Source organism: Anopheles coustani, chromosome 2, assembly GCF_943734705.1.
Source record: "Anopheles coustani chromosome 2, idAnoCousDA_361_x.2, whole genome shotgun sequence".
In the NCBI taxonomy this organism is placed as follows: Eukaryota; Metazoa; Arthropoda; class Insecta; order Diptera; family Culicidae; genus Anopheles; species Anopheles coustani.
Genome location: NC_071289.1, coordinates 6,134,388 through 6,154,090, shown reverse-complemented (window position 1 = coordinate 6,154,090; position 19,703 = coordinate 6,134,388). Strand labels below are relative to the sequence as shown.

Below are 19,703 nucleotides of genomic sequence, written 5' to 3'. Positions count from 1 at the left end.
ATCTAACACCTTCAACAGCTTTCCAAGAGTCATGGTCCAACATGCAATCGACACATCGAAATTAGTATTCCACGTTCCATCGAGACGTTCCAAGTGAGCAAGCAAACGAACCAACCGAACGAACGAATGCGATTGTCTTAAGCTGCAGCCGAAGCTGCAGCCTCGGTTAGAATTGATCCCAATGCACTTTTGCTGCAGCGGAGGGCAGGGAAGGGCGGGAGGGTGGAATTAACAGTGTTGCTAATATCTAAGCATACCATACCTTCACTGCCTTTCTCCCTCCTTCACCGCTCGTAAAGTAGGTCCTCGTCTTTGCTGGTGCAGGTGGTCTAAGAAAATGTGAGCTTTTCCACTTTCATCGAAGTGCAATGGCGTTACGATTCAGTTTCGATCGGGGAAAGGAGAAACCCACCGGTGGCACAGTGGAACCGGGTGGAAGGGGCATTACATCTTTTTAGCCTTTTATTGCTTTGTTTGTTTGCAGCCGGATTTTCCGATTTAGCGAATAGGATTTAGTGAGCTTTGGCTGTACTTTTCTGCACGATTTCATCAAGGGTAAAAGTTTTTCCTGCAGTGATGTCGCCGCTGCTGCCAATAAAGTTGCCTAAGCGCGTGCCTAAGGGGAGGGTGGGGGGGGGGGGATAGTGTTGTTGCTGCCTGGTAATCCCTTTTAGTCGCAACGGGCTAGTTGGGAGGGTCAGGGCAACACTTTCGAATGCTCCGATGCCAATGCTAGGAGAGTGTGTCTCCGGGATGAATTGGGGGGAAATAAAAACGGTCCAGGGTGGATGGTGTGGTGGTCATTGGTTAAAACCAGAGGCTAGCGACGGGAAGCCAGGAATGAGGTAAGAAAAGCAAAAAACTTTATCTTGCAGCAAATTGTTCGGATTTGTATGCTTGTGTCGGTAGAAACAAGAATCGAAGGTGGCTGGAAACATTGCCAGGGCAGGTTCCCATGGTTCCCTTTCATTTCTCTCTCTTTTACTCTTCCATACACCTCGAGTACAAGTAGGATTAAGCCGGGTCCTGAAATCGAAGCAGGCCAACCATAACGGCGTCGGTGCGCATTTTGCATTTGTGTGTTAAATTATGCGCACGGATTTAGTTTCCAAATGCATGTTTGCCCTTTTGTTGACCCTCGGATGCACAACTTTATATAATTTTGTGTTTGTTTATCTATGCGTGTGTGTATGGCACGTTTCTAATCGGTTTTCGAGTAAGGCACACACTTTGACCGAACCCTTTTTTAACCTGCGCCAAGGGCTAATAATAGCAAACTTTTATTTCAAACAGTTCCCATCCAAAATCCAGCACTTCGACTCAAACAGGTCAACGGTGGAAGATTTCAGGTCATTCAGCGCGCTAGCCTTCCAAGAAGGGATTCCTGAACGGGGATTTGTTCCTGACCAAAGGTTTCGGGGACCTTTTAAGAACGAACGGATAAACTGCCAAACTTATTCTCCCGCCTCCCGCTTCCCTTCTAGCAAACGTCTCTCCATGTGTATCCATTTTCCCCAGTTCGGAACTCCAATTCCAACACTGTTTCGCTGTGTGAGAGTGTTTTGGCAAGAAGTAATAATAGTTTTCGGTAAAAGTTTTTCCAAAACCATGGCTCACATTTCGGCCCCTCAGTCAGTCGTGGACGGTGGTTTTTCGTTTGACCGTGTTTCGTATCGGGCCGGGTATTCGGGGAAATCCCGCAGGCGGTTTGGATTGTTTCTTGTGGCTTCGTGTGTTGGGGCATCGAGCAGAAAACAAAACTTTTCCCCAAACTTTCTCCACTTTGAACGTGGTTTCACGTGGGCAGCTTGGATTGCAGGGGAACAACAAAAGGAACGACGACGACGCAGACACGTATGAATGTGTGTCTTCAATATGTGTGACGATCGATCCGTGGCTCGGAGGAGAAAGAAGTTTCGTAGAATAAGTTTGTTTGTCAACTAACTAACGATGAAATGCACGGTTTCACTTTTTGACAGAGGTCTTTACAGCCAATTGACGTACTGTAATTGGGTGGAAAATCATCTCGAAAAATGCCCGAGGGAAGGCCCTAGGGAGCGATTGATGGAATTCTTGAAAGAAATAAACAAAATGTGGAATATAATATTTATTAGTTCAAGCAAAAAGCAATCGAACTCTGTCAAAAACAAAACACAAATGTTTTCCACTCAAACCGGATTTTTCTCGAAACACAAAATTGAGCCAGCCTACACTTTATCCTAATCTAATCAATGCCCGCTTATCCAACCTTTTGCCGAACAAGAAGCAACAGTTTCACGCGAACGCAACTAATTTACCGTTTATCCTCTTCTCAAATAATTTAAATTCGAACAAGCTGTTCAAAGCTCGGCAAAAGGCAATTCGCGTCGAGCGAAGAAGAAAATCGGATGTTCCCCACCAAATAAATGAGCTCAATTTGCTGTCAAATCTTCTCCCATTGAGACGAACGTAAAAGTTGCCTAACTTTTAGGCGTGATTTCTGCGCTCGCATCCGTTAAGTTTGGGCAGATTTTCGCGTGAAAATGGTGGAACGGGAGAGAATAATCTCCTGCTTTAAGAGGTTCCTACAACCTTCCCCGTTCATCCCCTCCCCTACACCCGGAGTCTGGGGCACGTTTTGCCGATCCGCCGATTTAACTTGCCAGCTTCTGCGCTACATAATCTTTTAAAGTTCAATTTGAATAAATATCGCGCCCATAAAATATGCAAATTATATTTTCAAGATTTTACAATTTAAATTTTCCACGAGTGCGGTTTGCCATCCGTTCGGAGGAGACGCTTGGAGGGAAAGTAGGGAAAAGGTGTTTTTTTTCCTTTCATTTTTGGAATATACAAAGCACGATGGGGAAAAAAGCACGGTGATTGGCGACCTGGTGAAGGAAGCTGGTTAGGTAAGAAATCGATAGGAAAAATCACGGGGCAGCCGTTTTTTGACCAAATCTTTTTCTTACCTACACCACCTTACACATTCTTTTTTCAATCGTTTCTAAGCGATGGAACGAAGGAATGGAAATTTGTTTTCCACGAAGTTCCCGGTAAAATGTGAATCATTTCCTCTCGAGACGCCGCGTCCAACGGGGGAGGGACAATGATAAACCGAGTTGCATACCGATCGGCAGGGCGCAACTCACGGAAAAGGAATGTACTTTGGAGCGGAGGGCTGGATCGGTAACAAAGCGAAATTTTATTTGCTCCAAATGAGAATCACTTTAGTCTCAATCAGAACCTGAGTGGAATATAAAAGTAGCGTCGAGTTCTCGGGCTCAGGGAAGGGAACCGTGATAGGTTTCATCGTTTCGGTTTTATTTATCGGAAGAAAAAAAGTCCACCGCTCTACCGAATTTTGCGAAACGGGGAAAAATTGGCTTCGCAAGATGAAAGAAGCTGAGGTCACCGAAGTTGTCGTTTAGTTGTACGATTCTTTGAGCGTGTCCTGGGATCGGCCTGCGGAGGAAGTGTTTTGGGGGGGTGATTCAAATGCAATAACAAGCGCCATTTGTCCTTTCGATAAGTTCATGCCATTGGACGGCGCGACGTATTTTTATCTTCTTATCCTCTGTTCGATGGCTTCCTGCTCCAACGAACGGAAGTGCCGAGTCCAAGTGGACCTCCGTTCATGTTTGTACATTTTTCCAGTTGAACTTGACCAACGGATCGGACTCTCGTTTTTGGTTTTCCTCTTCCGTCCTACGCCGGTTTACTTGCGGAGTCGATGCTCGACCAGTTCGTATCAGACGTCCCTCTCTCTCAGGGTGCTAAATCGATTTGCACAAATTAGAAAACCTGCAGGTCAAACGGAGTGTCTGGGACAGTTTATCTTACCGCCGTCGGATGCTTCAGTTTCAAGCACGTTTTCGAGTCCGTTAAGAATGCCAATTTATTTGACGAAATCACCAGATTCTTCCAGATATTCCCTCTGGTTGGTTTTTCACAAATAATCCTGACTTATTCAATTTCTTTTCACTTGATTTTGTAAAAATTATAAAGCTTTCATGTGGATGTTTGTTTTAATTGAAAGGCAACCTTCCTATTTATATTACAATGGAAATATTTCAATTTCACAATGTTGCAACTAAATCAACAACAGTTGTCCACACTTTCCCGCCAGTTGGACGTCGAAAGGATGGTTTTGTGAAGGCTCTTACGCGTAGTAGCCATATACAAGGTTTACGCCAAGCTGAAATAGAATACAACAGCAGATGTTGAACTTGGTGCTAATTTACAATCCTCTCCTCTGCACCCAACCTTCATGGACATCCCCCCCGCCCAAAAGCGATTCGTAGTGAATTCACGCACAGCGTTCGACGATAAATTATTCGCGCCCTTGTCGAATGCCCCGTTGGAAGCCCGTGTTTTCGGTGGCAGAAAATCGCCACAAACTGGAAAACTGCGTGCTCCATTTCAAACGCGCGTATGTTGTGATGAAAATGCGTGCGCTACGAAATTGGTGTAGGATTTTCCCACCACCGCCGTTGGAAAGCGATGCGGCCAGACGCTTGCCGTGCTGTGGGAATGCTAATGTTTCCATCATGGAAATTGACGCCTTCCACTCGAGCATCCAGAAGCCACTCGTTTTTGAATGCGTTAGTAGCGACTCGGCCCTTCAGAAGGCCCTGCGTATCGGTGGCTCGAGGATGGCATGGTTCCTACACTGAGGAAGGTAAAAAGAGCCACCGAAAGCCGCGCTTAAATGGAACCTTATCGGAAGTGACAGACGCGACCGAGCGTGGCGGTGCAGTTGCGCGATGCCATAAATATTATTATTTCTCTTAATTTGACAGCGTTTTCGTTCCCGCCCGCGCGGCATTGATTTATGTGACGCGGGCTGAAGAGAGTTTTGCGATAGAGATTTCTGCGCCGAGTGGAGAGGTGCCAAAAGTGTCAGTGCTTTGACGGCGGATGAGCACTTTGCGTTTAACTGCGCCGGGAATTGGTTTTCCATCTTTTTTTCCTAGTGCCATGACATACTATTTTGCATTTTGCAGATAGCTTAAAAGTGAAGTTTTACTGATAAACTTTTACAATTACTCGGTAAATTTAAAACATTTTAAAGTGTGTTTTAAGTGGAGTGAGTTTTAATGGATCGGAAAATCCACGTTTCATAAGAAGCGATTTTAAGGTGAGCAACGTGCAGCTTCCATCCAATTTATTCCGTTGAGGCGAAAGAAGAAACAAACTGTACTCTAATTGTGTCGTTTTAATTTTCGTTCAACATTCGGATGCTAAACATCCCAACCAGCCCGGAATTGAGTTCCATTTGAAAATTGAGCAGGCCGGAGAAAACTCCATACAAAAAAAACCAGCTCTCTCGGACTTAGCCGATTTTTGCGATGCCACTCTCGATGATTGCCGTCCGCAGATGCCGCGATAGTGGCGGAGACGCGTCGCTCGCGGACTTAGCCAACATTTTCGATCCCGCTTTCGAACATAGCCCGCCGCAGATGCCGCGATAGCAAAGGAGCGTCCTTTTTGTGCGATCGAACGAGCGCGACGATGTGCGTGCGGATGTTTTTTCCCGTTCGTACGGCGCATCTCACACGCAGAGTGATTTTGACACATCGAAGTAAACAAAGCAGCACGGTAAGTTCGCTAAAGTTTTTCGCTGATAATTACATATTATTTATACATTTCAGCTGGTAAAGGGTAATATTTCGCTTCATCAATCAACATTCAACCGATCAACATACGATTCTGGCCAGTTTGCGACGTCATTCTACCGTCGGACGATACTGCATCAGGTCGACGCGCGCCTGCGTTTCCTTGCAATGGAACCTTAGCAGTGAAAAGGTAAACAATGAAGTAAGCTGTGAAGTGTTGTGTTTCATGTGAAGTAGTTGACTTTTTTTAAAAACTCTTTTCTGTTCGTACAGCATCGTGAATTTTATATGCGTATAACGTGAGGTTTTTCCTTTTTGATTGCATCAAAGCACACCGTCCAGCTAACATGTACAAGGACAGTTTTGCGAAGAAGCCAAATCGTGTGTTTCGTTGTCAGATCGACATGCGCATCGACCTGTTAGTTAGCAGATTAGCAGAGGAAACATCGGAAACAATCGGGTAAGCTTTGAAGTGAAAGTCTTCTTAACTGAAATACACTAACATTACATCGTTGCAATTGTCTTCTGTGTTTCTAGCTTTATGGCCGGTACAAAATCTCCTATATTACTAGAGTTTTGCGTTGGTACATCCAGCGGTTCAACACATACGCACGATAGATCTCGTAGCGTTAGATATTTAACAACGGAACCTTCCGGAAATATACAGGTGAGTCGTAAAGCGAAAGTTTGTTCGTTTTCATAATGTTGCTATTGTTATGTGTATTGTGTTCTTACAATTCAACTGAATGTTTTCGAATGGTGCTTGCAGGCAACTAAACGTAATGAACGTACTCATTCTCAATCGAAAAGGAAAACAAGATATCCACCGTATTGTGAGTTTGGTGACAAGGCGATAAAGCTAATTCAGCTCGTGAATCTAGCAGTTCTACGCGTCGGAGGATCAACTATGCAATAAGGTGAGCAATGAAAAAAAATTATCGAACCACATTATTTGATGGTGTTCAACCAAATGGTTTTTCCTTTGTCACGGCTTTAGAAAAAATGTATCAAACCCACAACACTTGTTGGTTTAAATCGGAGAATTGTGCTGCAGTGGTGACGAGATGAACATTGCAACACGTGTTCTTACAATGCATGAATATGTTTGAAAAGTTCTCGGTTAAAATATCGTTTTCATTATTACAGGTGATGCTGCATTAAAGCGAAAGTACTGGGCGCAACAAAAGCGATGCTGTGAAAATATTTGTTGAGGTATGTTATGCTATTTATCAACGATAATCTTGATTTGTTAAGTCAATGTTACTTACACACTGCTATGATTTCAATTTCATTTTAGGTTCTTCTTGTATCAGGTTATCAACAGGTATGATCACGTTGGTCATGATATTTGTAGGGTTACGTGTCCAATTACAACCCGTAAACATATGATGAATCAATCTAAACCTTATCTTATATATACTTTCAATCATTTTAGGTCTCTTGGGCATCGTTCACACGTTATTTCTTCGGGCAGCTAACAGGGTGGCATACTTACTTAAAACGTATGTTTTAAACGTGTGTGAATAAGTTTTACTTGATGTGCTGCGTGCAACAATCAGGTTAGTTATATTTCATATTTTTATATTATCTTAAATAAATAGTGCTACGCATCTTGGAACATAACTAAGCTATTCTTCGTTCAAATTTAGATCATCCACCGTGTATTACATCAACTCATGTACGATGTACCTGGAATGTTTGACCTAGTAGACAAAACCACATACGATTCGAACGATACGATAAGTATAGTAAACGAACGTGACGAGGAGATCTATGGGTAAGCTATAATTTTATCGCTTGTTTAAACTACGATTAAGAAACGGATGGGGGTGCCCATGGCGCAGCGGTAGCGCGAGGAAACACCACACCACAGGTGTGGGATCGAATCTCGAGTCTGGCACCCTCCGGTATTACGAACGGCTGACCACCGATCTATAATATACCGTCTTTCGGTCACACAAATTCTCTTCGGAGAGAGGCCTTGTTCCACTAGGGGATGTCGTGCCACATTAAAAAAAAGAAACGGATGACTGTCTTAATCCACTCTAATTCATAATAACTTTGCAACCATCACATACGCCTTTGATTATATGATCCAACCACTTAGAGCCTAAAGTTTTTTTTTCCAAATAAGGTGCATATTGTTTTATTTTAATTGATATTAACTTTATCAAATATTATAAACTTAATAAACCAATTAGACTTGCCACAAACAATTTATCTGAGATGGTTGGAATATCAATGGGCCGTGATAGTATTGGAAAGGCATTGCATTGATATTTATTGAAATGTTATTCTTTTCTTTAAGTTAAATGCTATAAGACAAATTGAATTGGGTAAAACTTTTTTTGGTAACTAATATATTCGAAACTTTCTAGATAATTTCTTCATTTGTGCGCGTTTGAAATTTTGGGAATGACCAAATGTCTGGTTTCAACAGTTTCAACAGCACCACTTGGTGATCCTCAACATCATCATAGCGGATGGACGGGCAGATCATATGGTAAGCTATTTCTTATATTTACTATCATAGTAATAAGGATCATACCCCTAAGTTAAGCTTTATAAATTTTAAAGCACCAATTTGCTAACACCTTGCTTTCATTTCATGGGTAAACAGTTTTCATCATAAATAATTAAGTCCGTGAAATTTATGTTGAATAATATTAAAATAGTGTTATCGTATGAAAAGATCAATTAACAAATCGTTAATATCCGATACTACAGGTGGTTTCGTGTATCAACTGTGTTTAGTTGATATCGTAAATAATCAATAACAACTCTGCTGGCGTTAATTTATAATATCAACTCAATGACGATTTTTACAGATAAACATTTATTTATTCAATTGTTTTCTTTTTTTCGTTTCAGATTTACCATTGGATGCCGAAGATCGCGTAATTCAACTGTAGTGTAGCAACCAAAAAATCGGTAAATAAATTGTAAAAAAGGAAATAATTTTCGTTCAGCGTATTTATTCGGCGCACGGGCTAGCCCGTCACAGCTGTGACGTCACAGCCAAGCGTCGGAGTGAAAGAAACAAATACACCGCGGGGAAAAGTAACTCAAGGCCCTGGGGTGCTCGCGCGCTCACCACTGAAATAGCCCGCGAAGACGCTGCTATCGCGGGGAGTTGTCGCTGCCGGCTATTATTTGCCGATAGCCGGCTAGATCCCGCTCAACTCGAGTTTATCGCATTCAAATGGGTAGTTGGGATTCTTTCGCTCGTCTACCTTTCTAGGTTCTCAGCTCTATGTAGGTCATGTAGCATTCGCAAGAAGCAGCAAATGTTCCCATTTTGCAATGTCGCAATGTTTGAAACTGGTCGAAGGAAAAACGGGGAAATCTTGGAATGCGAACGCGACAACAAAACAGCGGGTCTGTTGATGCAACGACCATGCTGCTGGACGACGAACGGCCAATGAATGTCGTAATTATGTGCATTTCCTTCGGAAAATTGGAACGTGGATTCAACTAACAACGGTCGGGTGCTACCGTTTTGGCGGAGAAAAAAGGCTGTTGTGTTTGCTCGAACGGAACGTTTAATTCTTGACGCGGTATCGGCACGGTGGGTTGAAAGTAGTAGCTCAGTTGGACAAATTAAATGAGTGTTTTATTTTTCAGAACACTAGAGCCTCATATAGATTTTCATTATTTCTATTCAAAGAACTAAACATAATTAAATTGTTATTAAATACAAATTAAATTTAATCAATAATTTCTTAGTTCGAAATAAAAACAAACCCATTTTGGATAAAGTTTTCCAAGTGCTGCCTCCCCATTTATGATCTCATTTTCTTTGCAACGCGCACCAAAGTGCCACCATGTGCACTCCAGTTCGAATGGGAAACAGATGTACGGCAAAATAATGGACCTCTCGCCCGACAAACATTCCACCCAGGTCGGGTTTCCCGTGACGATCGTGTCACATTTCCGCTGCACTGCGAAAAGCGTCCTCTTTGACGTTTCTTTCCTCATCGAGCGAACCAAGGAGCGGCACGAAAAATCCCCTTCAGATTCATTGTCGTTCAGCCGCCGTTCATTGTTGCGTTCTGTTGCGCTCGTTCAGGAACGCCCGGCAGGGAAAATTCCCGATGATGTGGATGCTCTTTGGGGATGTATTTGTTTGTTCCTTTCCAGTGTTGTTGTTTTTGCTGTGCTGCCTGGAGCGGACCGGCAAGGCAAGGATTAGCCGAGGACGGAAAACACCTCCTTGATAGAGCTGGCCATCGGATGTCGCAGTCTGAAGACTCGGTGGTGCGTCTGGGCCTATGTGTATTCATTATCATTTCCCTCGCTTCCGGCGGGCGCTTCCTGGGCCTGGATGGACCTTTCCCCATGGGCCCTTCGGATGGATAGTGCCATTTTCCTGCCACACCGTCCGAATAGAGCAAAGATCTAAGCTAACAACCAGGGAGAGGGACTGATTCCGGGCGAGTTTGTCCTCGATCGAGCTGCAACCAAGGGCTCAAGACTGGGACAGTTTGGACGTCGGGACTCCCACCTTTTTTGCTTCAACTCTTTCAAGCGATTTTCTTTTTTAAGCCCGAGCTCCGGAGCGTCGAGTAGAGATTTTCCGTTTCCTAATGATGTTTCTGGCGCGTTCTTTTTTAAATGATCAAGACCCACGAGACACACAAACCGGTCGTTTGCTTCATGCTGGCGGGCGAAGAATTCGGCACCGAACGGCCATACTTTCCTTCCGCTCTGCCGTGCTTCGAAGGAAAATCATTTTAGTTTTTTCCTCCCCAGGAACCAATTGAGAGGACAGTCGGAGAAGTCCAGCCTCGTTACGGCGCTCGGTGTCGCTTCAGGAACATCTGTCCGCCGGTGCCGCGAACGGTGTAATTGGGTATATTGCCGGGTCGAAGCGCAGCGTCGCTTTAATTTATTTCCACCGACAGGCGCCCGGAGTTCGGTGGATGGGAAAACTTTATCGCGGCGAAGAAAAACCCTTTCGCAAGAAAAGGTAGCAAACGACCAGTAGATGGTTTGAGCCCTCTCACCCCTCAGAGCGGGAACACCGTCGACGAGGACGATCTTTTTGCGCCGGCGAAGGAAGCAAAGTTTAACAGAAATTTAATTAGTTTCCCTTTTTTCCGTTCCAGCTGTATTGTGTGTGTGTGTTTCCCGGTGTTTTCGGGTGTTGTTTCCCAGTGTTTGGTGGTGCGTCTTTTTTGTTGTCTTCTCCGAGGTCGAGGTTTATGTTTGTCACATCTTGGCGGACGCTTCCCTCCCATCTCTCCCCGTTGCTCCAAAGCAAAGGGATGCAAGTGCAACTTGCAGCACAGCAGGAACGTCACCGTTCTGTGTGTTGCATCATCGTTGCATAAAATGAGATTTTTACGGTACGCTGATTTTCGGGCGTGATTTCACCGTTTTTCTTTTGACCGGTCCCGGCCAATGTTGTGCCGAAAGAAATTTAAGTGCCTGCCCAAAACAGAAGTCCGAGGAGATTTAGCGTGCTGGCGATGTCGTGTGTTCGGTGTATACTAAGTGTCTGTTTTTCGTTCTTTCCGATGTTGCACTTTTTTATTCTCTGCCAAACATTTTGATGTCAGTGTTGTTGGTTGGTTGGAACATAACAAAAAACGTTTAGGCTTTTAATTTACTTCTGGAGCCGGTGTTTGACGGACTGGAACAAATTGTTCCTTGTAGGACATCAGAATAATGGGCTAGTGTCACTTGGACTAGGGCACCGGAAACCTGCCAACAATGACGTGGGGTGATAAGCAGCAATGTACGAGCAAGCTTATTTTCTGTAACGTGAAATTACATTTCGAACTCCACCTTGTGCTATGGTCATGCCAATTAAAATTTCATGGAAAAATGTTCATTAGCATGACGCCGTTTGAGATGCTGTTTACTGATTGCAATGATTAGATTGTGGAGAGTTTAGAACCTTCTTTTTATTTGTAAGTCACGTTTTACAATGTCTTAGATACTGTTTGATCAACATTCGAGAACTAACATTTGCGTTCAGTTTCGACAACAATGAGTTTTCCTCTCGCTTCCGTTTCGTAATAGAGTACGTTTAAATATTTGTCCAGAATGTTGACTCGCTGGGTGGAACGTGTTTGTTTCTTGTGTGGAATATCTTATACGTGATGCAATATGGCAGTAGTGTCTCAGTTGGCTGGTCAGATCCACATTCACTCGAGCTCTACTGGCACGCACGGGGACACACTTTTTGGGGAATATCTTCGAAGCTTTACCGATCGCTTCCTCTTCAGCAGTACACGGAACTCACACTCCACAGACTATCCTCGTAGCACCGTTGCAGGTCTTGCGTCATCAGCACAAAGTTGCTGGCGGCCGAGTACCGCTCGCCGTAGATGTAGCCACCGTAGCAAACCGACTGGAACAGCACACAGGACCAGCTCCCGCGGACGAGGATCGGCTTGAACAGGAACGAGTTGTCGGTCGGGCGGCCCGCGACGAGGTGGACAAAGTTGTTCTCGGACGCCCTTAGGTACTCGCCGGTGTCACTGTTCTGGATGTAGTAGTTGTTGCCCGGCCCTACCAGCAGGTTCCACCGGTCCCGCTCGCCCTGGTGGTCCTTCCCGACGACCGAGGCGTACCGGAGTTGCGTCCGTCGATCGTAGCTTTCCCTCGACGCCAGCCTTTGACCGCTGGCCATGGCGGTGAGCTGATAGCAGGGCCTTCTTTCGGGCACCACCTCACGGCGCTGGGCACACTGCTCGATGACGCACTGCTGGCAGTAGAGCGCTGTGCGGAAGTTGGAGTAGCGCGGTACGCAGCCATACTGGGTGACGCAGCCACTGCTTCGACAGTAGCTGCCTCCTTGGATGGACGAGGTTTCGACGAGCGTACTCAGCAGGCCGAGCACTCCGAACACGGCACAGCACCGGATGGCGCGAAACATGGCAGTGGAGTAAGGATTCGCACTCACTCAGTAGAGGCACACAACGATACGTTCGATGAAAAGGGTACGCGCGGTATAAAACTGTCCCATCCAGCTGAGCACACTTTTATATCGATGGCTATCTGCCTGCGTGGTTGCATCACACGCGGTTTGCGTTCGGATGAAGGGTGGCGAGGCGATGATGGTTTGGTATGTAAATTATTGACCAACCCTGCCTGCTCTAGAACACACCCACTTACATCTTCCCCTCGGAACATGCTGCAGGTTGTTGCAAGTGCCCATTAGCGATCGACCCGTGATGATCGGCGGTAAATAGATGACCGTTCTGCCGGTGCGTGTGTGTGGGAGGGGGGAACGAGAGCGAGTGAATGTTACGGGAGAAATGGTTCCGGTGATATGCACACACCCCACACGGATATGGTACGCGAGACACACATGCACATGCTCGATGATCTTTATTGCTCAGGGTCATCGCTAGGCGCGCGGTTCTATTAGCAAAGATCGGACCTTGGACAGGCGGCCGGGTGAAGCTGCCAGCGGCACTCGGTTGGGTGGGTGGAGGCCGTCTGCTGGGGGTAGGTCACAATCAGCTTGTCCTCGTTCGGATCGGCATCGAGGGCGACGCAGAGCTGGTGCAGCCTGAGGGTGCTCGTAATCAGTGCGTCCAGTGAGTTCGGCCACTGAGGGTAGTACGGGCCGAAGATGAACGCCTCAGGAGGCTGCCGTTGCATCAGGTCGCCTGGCACGGTGTAGGTGAACCCGTTTTCCGCCACCATGAGGTAGAGGCCGGTCTCGGGGTTGCATAGGCGAAAGCAGGAGTTCAGCGTCGGAAGCAGTTTCCACGGTGTCACCAACGTCCCGTTGAGGGTTAATTCCGCAAACCGCCAATAGTTTCGGTTAGGATCGACGGCACTACTCGGACGAAGGGACCGTTGGCCGTTGGAGATCTCGTAACAGGGTGTGCTTTGGGACTTCACCAAAATAAAACGCTGACTAAAGATCGATATTCCCACGAAGAAAAACACTTTACGCAGCACGCAAAACAAATCCATCTTCAACCAACCGAAGAAACCCAAGTTTCTAGCAAAGAACCGTCTTCCAACTTCTTATATAGGCTAAGGTACAGCACAGGCACTGTTTACGTTCGGTAGAACCTTCAACACAACGCCATACAGCAACGGGAGGGTTCAGCAGGGTGCGAATGCATTTATCTTTTACGAGTTGCAAATGGCAACCGAAACCCTCCGAACGCCAGAGTTAGGTTAGGTTGGTTTCAACACATTTGCAACGGTTCAGGGGACAAACAGGTGAGTGATTCATGGCTCTTGTTTGAACAAAGAGTTTACTTTTCAGATGGTTGCAAAACTGTTTCTTAGAATCGATAGAACTTACAATAGACTTTTAATCTTGTTTGTTCTTTTCAGTTATTTTATTTGTTTTTAATCATTTCATCATGCTGGATTTTACTCATTTTATTTATTGCTCATTATTTTTAAACATCAGCTGTCACTGTGACACCTATCTTATCTTTAACGTTTTTTGTCAGCTTTGAACATGTTACATAGCTCTTTATCTTTATCTTTACACACCCTGCTTTGCATCTACTTTGTAGTTGTTCGTTCGGCAAAACATCCCCGACCTTAAAGGCTGTCATGTTCTTCTCTCCTAACGGCACAAACTCGGTTCTTCCAACGGTGTGACGTGTTTCGGATGTGCCAACAGCCCCAAACACACAAGTACAATTAATAACACTGCTCGCTGCACAGCTGGCAGCGGTTGGATTTGCGTTTGGCTAACAATGTCCGCATTCGGACGCTCCCGCCCGGTCCTTGTCAAGGCTGCAGGAACGCTGTAGTACGAAGACCGTCGCCGAAACATCGAAAATGCCTTAAGATTAGAGCCAATGCTCATCTCAGCTGCAACGTGTGCTCCCGACTGTCCGTTATGTACGGCCCGGCGTTTGATTCGTTCCGGATTATGGTGTACACTAAACCCGACGTCACCACGGGCTCCCCTCGGTACCTGGACCGCTTGCGCTTATCATCATCATCGCTCCCGAGGCGTTGGGTTGTGTTAAGGGGGTTTTCCGCTTCCGACAGACCAGACCCCAGAATTTCACCCCATCGTTTAGAGGCGGATTGTGAGTTGTAACATGGTCATGTTCGGTGTGTGTCCTGTGCTGGCGTCCGACGACCGGCCCTCGGGCACCAGGATGCCCACAAATTGATCCTTGTGAACGATTACCAGCTCTCGTGCCGGGGCCAGGGCTAACGCTAACGGTTGCTGAAAATTGGCACCATTACAAGCGCCATGCTCGAACGTCTGGCATTGGGCGCGTGTGACGATGCTCCTGGTGCGTCCATTTGTAATCTCCATTTCATGTCGACAACATTTTGCTTTCAATTGTTTCGCCACCTTTTCCGCCCCATCGCCAACGTCGGCGCTCCGAGCGTCCGGCGGAAAGTGCAAGCATCTCTATCGTACACCGGAAGAATTCCTTCGTCGCTGCTTTTTCACGGAATTGTACCGAATTTGGGGCGCTTCAGTTCGTATGACCATTCAATCGTTGACCTTAACGGTGCTGCCGTTCGACGTTCACTTCCTGCTCACCTTTGCAGCGAGCTGGGCGAAGTATGCAAATTTCGGGTGAGCTATTCTTTTTTGTGCAAATTTCGGTCATCGACTGCTAATCGCCATCAAGTGGTTATTTACATCAATTGCTACCATTGTCCAGCCCTATCCGGATGCTTGGGAAGCGCTCGTGAATGTGCTCCTCGTCAACATCGATCCGCTGTCTATCAAGCGGACAAGCACGAAATGGCCTCAAGCGTTGGTTTTTCACGCCCTTCGTTACAAAAACGAGTGGAATTGGAAAAATCTACCATTTGTCCGCAGGTCGATCGGTGACGTCGAGGGTAGTTATTGCAATTTTCCCATACCAGCGTGTATCCATTTTTTACAGTTCAGTGCGTTCGATGTAAAGAGAAGGACAGCTTTGCACCATTACATCGTCTTGCACCAGTTGCGTCGGTGATTTTACTGATCTCTTTTCCACTTACACACTTCCACTATCCAATTTGCAGGTCGTACGTGGCGAAACACACTGGTAAGCACACCATCACAGCGGCTCTTTGGGTCATTGCAGTGCAATTTCAATGTCGATGTAGGGTTGGAAAACACTTGCAAAAATTACGTAATTCGATGGAATATGTGGGCAAAAGTTTCCGTTCGTTTTTCCGATCTCTACATGTTGTTGCATTTGTGCATCCGGAGTGTAGCATCAGATGTGCCTACATTTAGGGGCAAATATGTTGAGCGCTTGCATACAACTTCATCGTGTACAATTTTATGCGAATGACGAGCAACTCGCAAAGATCGTGATCGTAAACCTCTTGAAATCAAAATTAATTTAAATTATGCGAATTTTTTATGTTTTGTGTTACAACATTCAATATTTGAATTAACCAAATGTTAGGATTTCTCCGAATGATTCTATCAACTAATTGAACATCATTATGAGGTTACAATCGTTCTATTATAACTGCATTCGACCTTGAGTATTTTTAAAATCACTAGCTGCATTTTTCCACCCAGCAAAGATCGACTCATTTTAACCCTAATGGAGAAAGCTTAGCATCAATCAGCTCCTCCGCCGATGTTGATGAGTAATTGTTTTCAGAAAGTGCATACAACTGTCGCCATTAGTGTGACGCCAAACTCATGAATAGATGCGAACCCATTGACAGGCCACGACAAGGGTGAAGAAATAAATTCAAACTGACCAGCACGCCGCAGACGCGATGAGTGTCCGCCCCGAAGGAGTCCGTAGTAAGTCAATCAGCTCGCACAACAATGCGGTAAATTCTTCATTGCCTCGATTTGTTTTTTCCTCTCCTCCTCCTTTTTCTTTCTCACTCCTTCGGCCCACGGGAGGTGCAAATCTTAAGTAATGAACTTTCCCCGGTTTGTGGCCGCTTCTTTTGGGGACTTTCTTCGCCGGGGTACGTACGCGCGCCGGACGGCAAGCGGCGCGACCCCTTAAGGGCTAAGGAGGGTTAATGTACGCGGACGCCGAAGAGGAAGCAGGTTGACAGCAACAGGAACAAATAAATGCGATCCGATCGATGCAACGCACTGCAAACTGCATGCAATCGCGACGACGGAGTGTCGGGATGAGAGCGCAAAAGGGAGAGAGAGAGCGAGAAAAAGGGCAAGTAATCACTTTCCTGACCACACAGGCCCCGATCGTCGGCTTTTTCGCGCCGTCGTAAAATCGTTTAAATCCCTACCCGTGCTTACCTTGGCCGTGGCGGACAAAAGAGCCCTTGTGGTCTTTTGCATGGGTTTTGCGAGGAGGACACTTCTTCGTTCTCGCTTTCATCGCATGTGGTTCGAGGTGGAGGGAAGGAAAGTTTCACTTTTCTTGCCGGAATTTCACCGGAATTCGCCCTTACGCCGGCGCAAGTGTCGAGCGGCCGGGATCAGTCCGTGACGGTGCGCGATCGCGAGCGGTTCCAGCCAAGCGTCGTTGTTCCGGGTTGGTGCGTCGAGTGTGACCTAAAGCTGATCTTATCAAGGATCGTGCGAAGTGCAAAGAGTTTCAGTGAAAACAGGTGTAAACACAAAACACAAACGCCACGATGAGTAGTTACGTGGAAAGGATTTCGGTGCAGTACAAGAACTTCTCCGAAGGCGCAGGTACTGAGAGCTTGCAGTGTCTCAAGAGTTCGATTCCTAAATTGGTCCTTGAGATCTTCGGACTGATCAGTGTGAATTTGACGTTTAGTATGTGTCTCATATCGGTGTATCAATTCTGTGCCCCCTATAGATCCCCTCATCGACAGTTGGACACTGATGCAGACGCCAACGCCGATCCTCTCGATAACGGGCCTCTACCTGCTGTTCGTCCTATGGATCGGACCCCGCTGGATGGAACGTCGGAAGCCGTTCGAGCTGAAGCACACGCTGATCGTCTACAATGCGCTCCAGGTCGTCGTGTCCACCTGGTTCTGCCTACAGCCCTTCTTCACCGGGATCTTCACCAAGTACTTGTCCGCGACCTGCGAGGGTTCGATGACGGGCGTCAGCAAAGAGCTACAGCTGACGGTGAGCGAATAATTAGCAATTAATTCCAACACCTCTACCGACTCCGAGAGACCCCTGCCACGTGTGTTTTTTGGCGTGGCAGTTTCGTTCTCGAGATGCAAGAAGCAGGAAACCATAAGGCCACGGTGGATGGTGTTCTTTCGGGAAATGGAGATGAGCGTACGAGGTATTTTCGTCAGCAAACCGGGAGGTTAAACTCATTACCGTGATTAATTTCGTTCCGTCCTGCGTCTAGAACGCCGTCTCGCCGAAGGTTGTTTTGCGTATGAGGCGCGTTCTCTTGCTGTTCGTTTTTCGTTCTTTTGCTAATGACGGTTCTGTTTTTACCTCCGCTGGTCCATTTTAATGCTTTCGCAACATCGTCAGAACAGAAACCTTCGCACCCCGAACGGTGGTGCGATACTTGCTTGCGGTGGCAAAAACGAATCAAGTTTTGGAATTTCCGGTCGGGTCTTACGAGGTTTCACCCTCCAAGTGGTCCATTCCACCTGCCATAAATCCGAGACCTGTGAGACTGCAAAAACTCGCCAACTCACGTTGAAATTCTTACCCCTTCCGTGAGGATCCTTTCCGCGCTCCGGGAAAACCTCCCTCGAAGATCAATTGCGATCGGCTGGAGGTAGTTTTTTCCCCTCCTTTTATTAATCCATGATTACACCATGCTTTGCTTTTGTTTTGCCCCGTGTTTTACGGGCGCTACCATGAGTCGGCAGCTCTTTTCAGTGTATCGAATGGGTCAGTGTTTCGATTTGATTAACCCATTTGCGCTTGGGCAATAACCATTGCTCTTACGTTCGCAACGAATATGATTGATTAATTCCCATCTGGTGGCTTTGTCGGGTTGAAGTAAGACGTTAATGCGAGTGGAATCACACACAGGGAAAGATGGCATTTAACAAGAAAACAGTAGCTTAAGGGTTATAATTCTTTTTCTCCTCCAAGCTAGTGAAATGTTTGTAAAACGGTTCTCTAACTGTTCTCAGGTATGGAATGGTGCTTGGATGTACTTGATGCTGAAAATCGTCGAGCTGCTTGACACGGTGTTCTTCGTGCTCCGCAAGAAGCAGAACCAGGTGTCGTTCCTGCACGTCTACCATCACACGATAATGGTGCTATTTACCTGGTTCTATCTCAAGTACATCCCCGGTAAGAAGGCAGGGCGCCAGGACGAAACTCGTTCACTCAACAACTCCACGCCACTCGACTCGTTCCTTCAATCCTTCGTCTCATTTCTCTTACAGGTATGCAGGCGGCGTTCATTGGCGTGCTGAACTCGTTCGTGCACATCATTATGTACAGCTACTACCTGATAGCGGCCCTCGGACCCCGCTACCAGAAGTACCTCTGGTGGAAGAAGTACATGACCACGCTGCAGCTGCTGCAGTTCGGCATTATGCTGTGCTACTTCGTGCTCATCAACAGCATGCAGTGCCACGTGCCGCGGGCGCTGACGTACTTCTTCGTCAGCAACATTACCATCTTCCTGTTTCTGTTCATTAACTTCTATCGCAAGGCGTACCAGAACCGACCGAAGGCGCTCAAGAAGGAGTAAACTCGGTGGTGCACCGGAAAGAAAGAATGTTTTCCTACCAAAATGGTTTGAGGTAGGAATTTCGGTTTTTTTTTAAATATATTTATTTTATTTATTTAAATAAATAACATCCATAACTGTCCTTCGATTTGGTTTAAATTATTGCCATAAAATAAGAATTATCTTCCAAAAACATGAACATCGTCTCGTTTATCCACTTCAAACGCTTCATTTCATTGTTGTCGATGGATAGTGGTGTCTTTTGTGTGGATCAGTTCCAAACCATAGACTATCAAAAAACCTGTTTTCCACAAATTATGACGCCGTCGGTTTGGAATCATTCCGCCAACGAATTCAAATACCGCGCCGTCCAGCTTGGTATCGAACGAATAGGAGGACCGTTTCCTTAACCTGCATCTTAAAAGCAAAACTCGTTTGGAATTTAGGCGACGACAAGTCGCTGTAGCGGTGTTGGTTCGTCTCGGATGTCATCTCTGCCAACACTCCCGTACACCCGCCTCGTGCCGCGATTGTTTTAATTATGCAAACCAATCCGAATCCGATGCGTCACGGACCGATAAGG

General features: G+C 46.1%; 3 protein-coding genes across 6 annotated transcripts; 2 read left to right on the top strand and 1 right to left on the bottom strand.

The window, feature by feature from the left end:
- The first annotated feature begins 5,490 nt into the window (after positions 1 to 5,490).
- LOC131266142 (uncharacterized) lies at positions 5,491 to 8,531 on the top strand. Of its 4 annotated transcripts, none has more exons than XR_009178361.1 (10): positions 5,491 to 5,787; positions 5,928 to 6,057; positions 6,135 to 6,264; positions 6,367 to 6,514; positions 6,744 to 6,809; positions 6,895 to 6,921; positions 7,033 to 7,156; positions 7,247 to 7,374; positions 7,976 to 8,100; positions 8,469 to 8,531. XR_009178361.1 is itself a non-coding variant. In XM_058268509.1 (5 exons), the coding sequence occupies exons 2-4, from the start codon at positions 5,945 to 5,947 to the stop codon at positions 6,511 to 6,513; spliced, it is 390 nt and encodes a 129-aa protein (XP_058124492.1). In that variant the 5' UTR covers positions 5,491 to 5,787; positions 5,871 to 5,944; the 3' UTR covers position 6,514; positions 6,595 to 6,702. The 4 variants fall into 4 exon arrangements, 1 of the variants encoding a protein (XP_058124492.1); XR_009178359.1 differs by having other exon boundaries at positions 5,871 to 6,057; XR_009178360.1 differs by having other exon boundaries at positions 5,491 to 5,799; positions 5,871 to 6,057.
- A 2,958-nt stretch (positions 8,532 to 11,489) lies between these two features.
- LOC131267725 (uncharacterized) lies at positions 11,490 to 12,483 on the bottom strand. Its single transcript, XM_058270665.1, has one exon. It carries the CDS (start codon positions 12,481 to 12,483, stop codon positions 11,827 to 11,829), a length of 657 nt encoding a protein of 218 aa, XP_058126648.1. The 3' UTR covers positions 11,490 to 11,826.
- A 4,640-nt stretch (positions 12,484 to 17,123) lies between these two features.
- Positions 17,124 to 19,141, top strand: LOC131266140 (elongation of very long chain fatty acids protein 4). The gene is made up of 4 exons (XM_058268506.1): positions 17,124 to 17,181; positions 17,312 to 17,589; positions 18,573 to 18,735; positions 18,831 to 19,141. The coding sequence occupies exons 1-4, from the start codon at positions 17,124 to 17,126 to the stop codon at positions 19,139 to 19,141; spliced, it is 810 nt and encodes a 269-aa protein (XP_058124489.1).
- Positions 19,142 to 19,703: the final 562 nt, after the last annotated feature.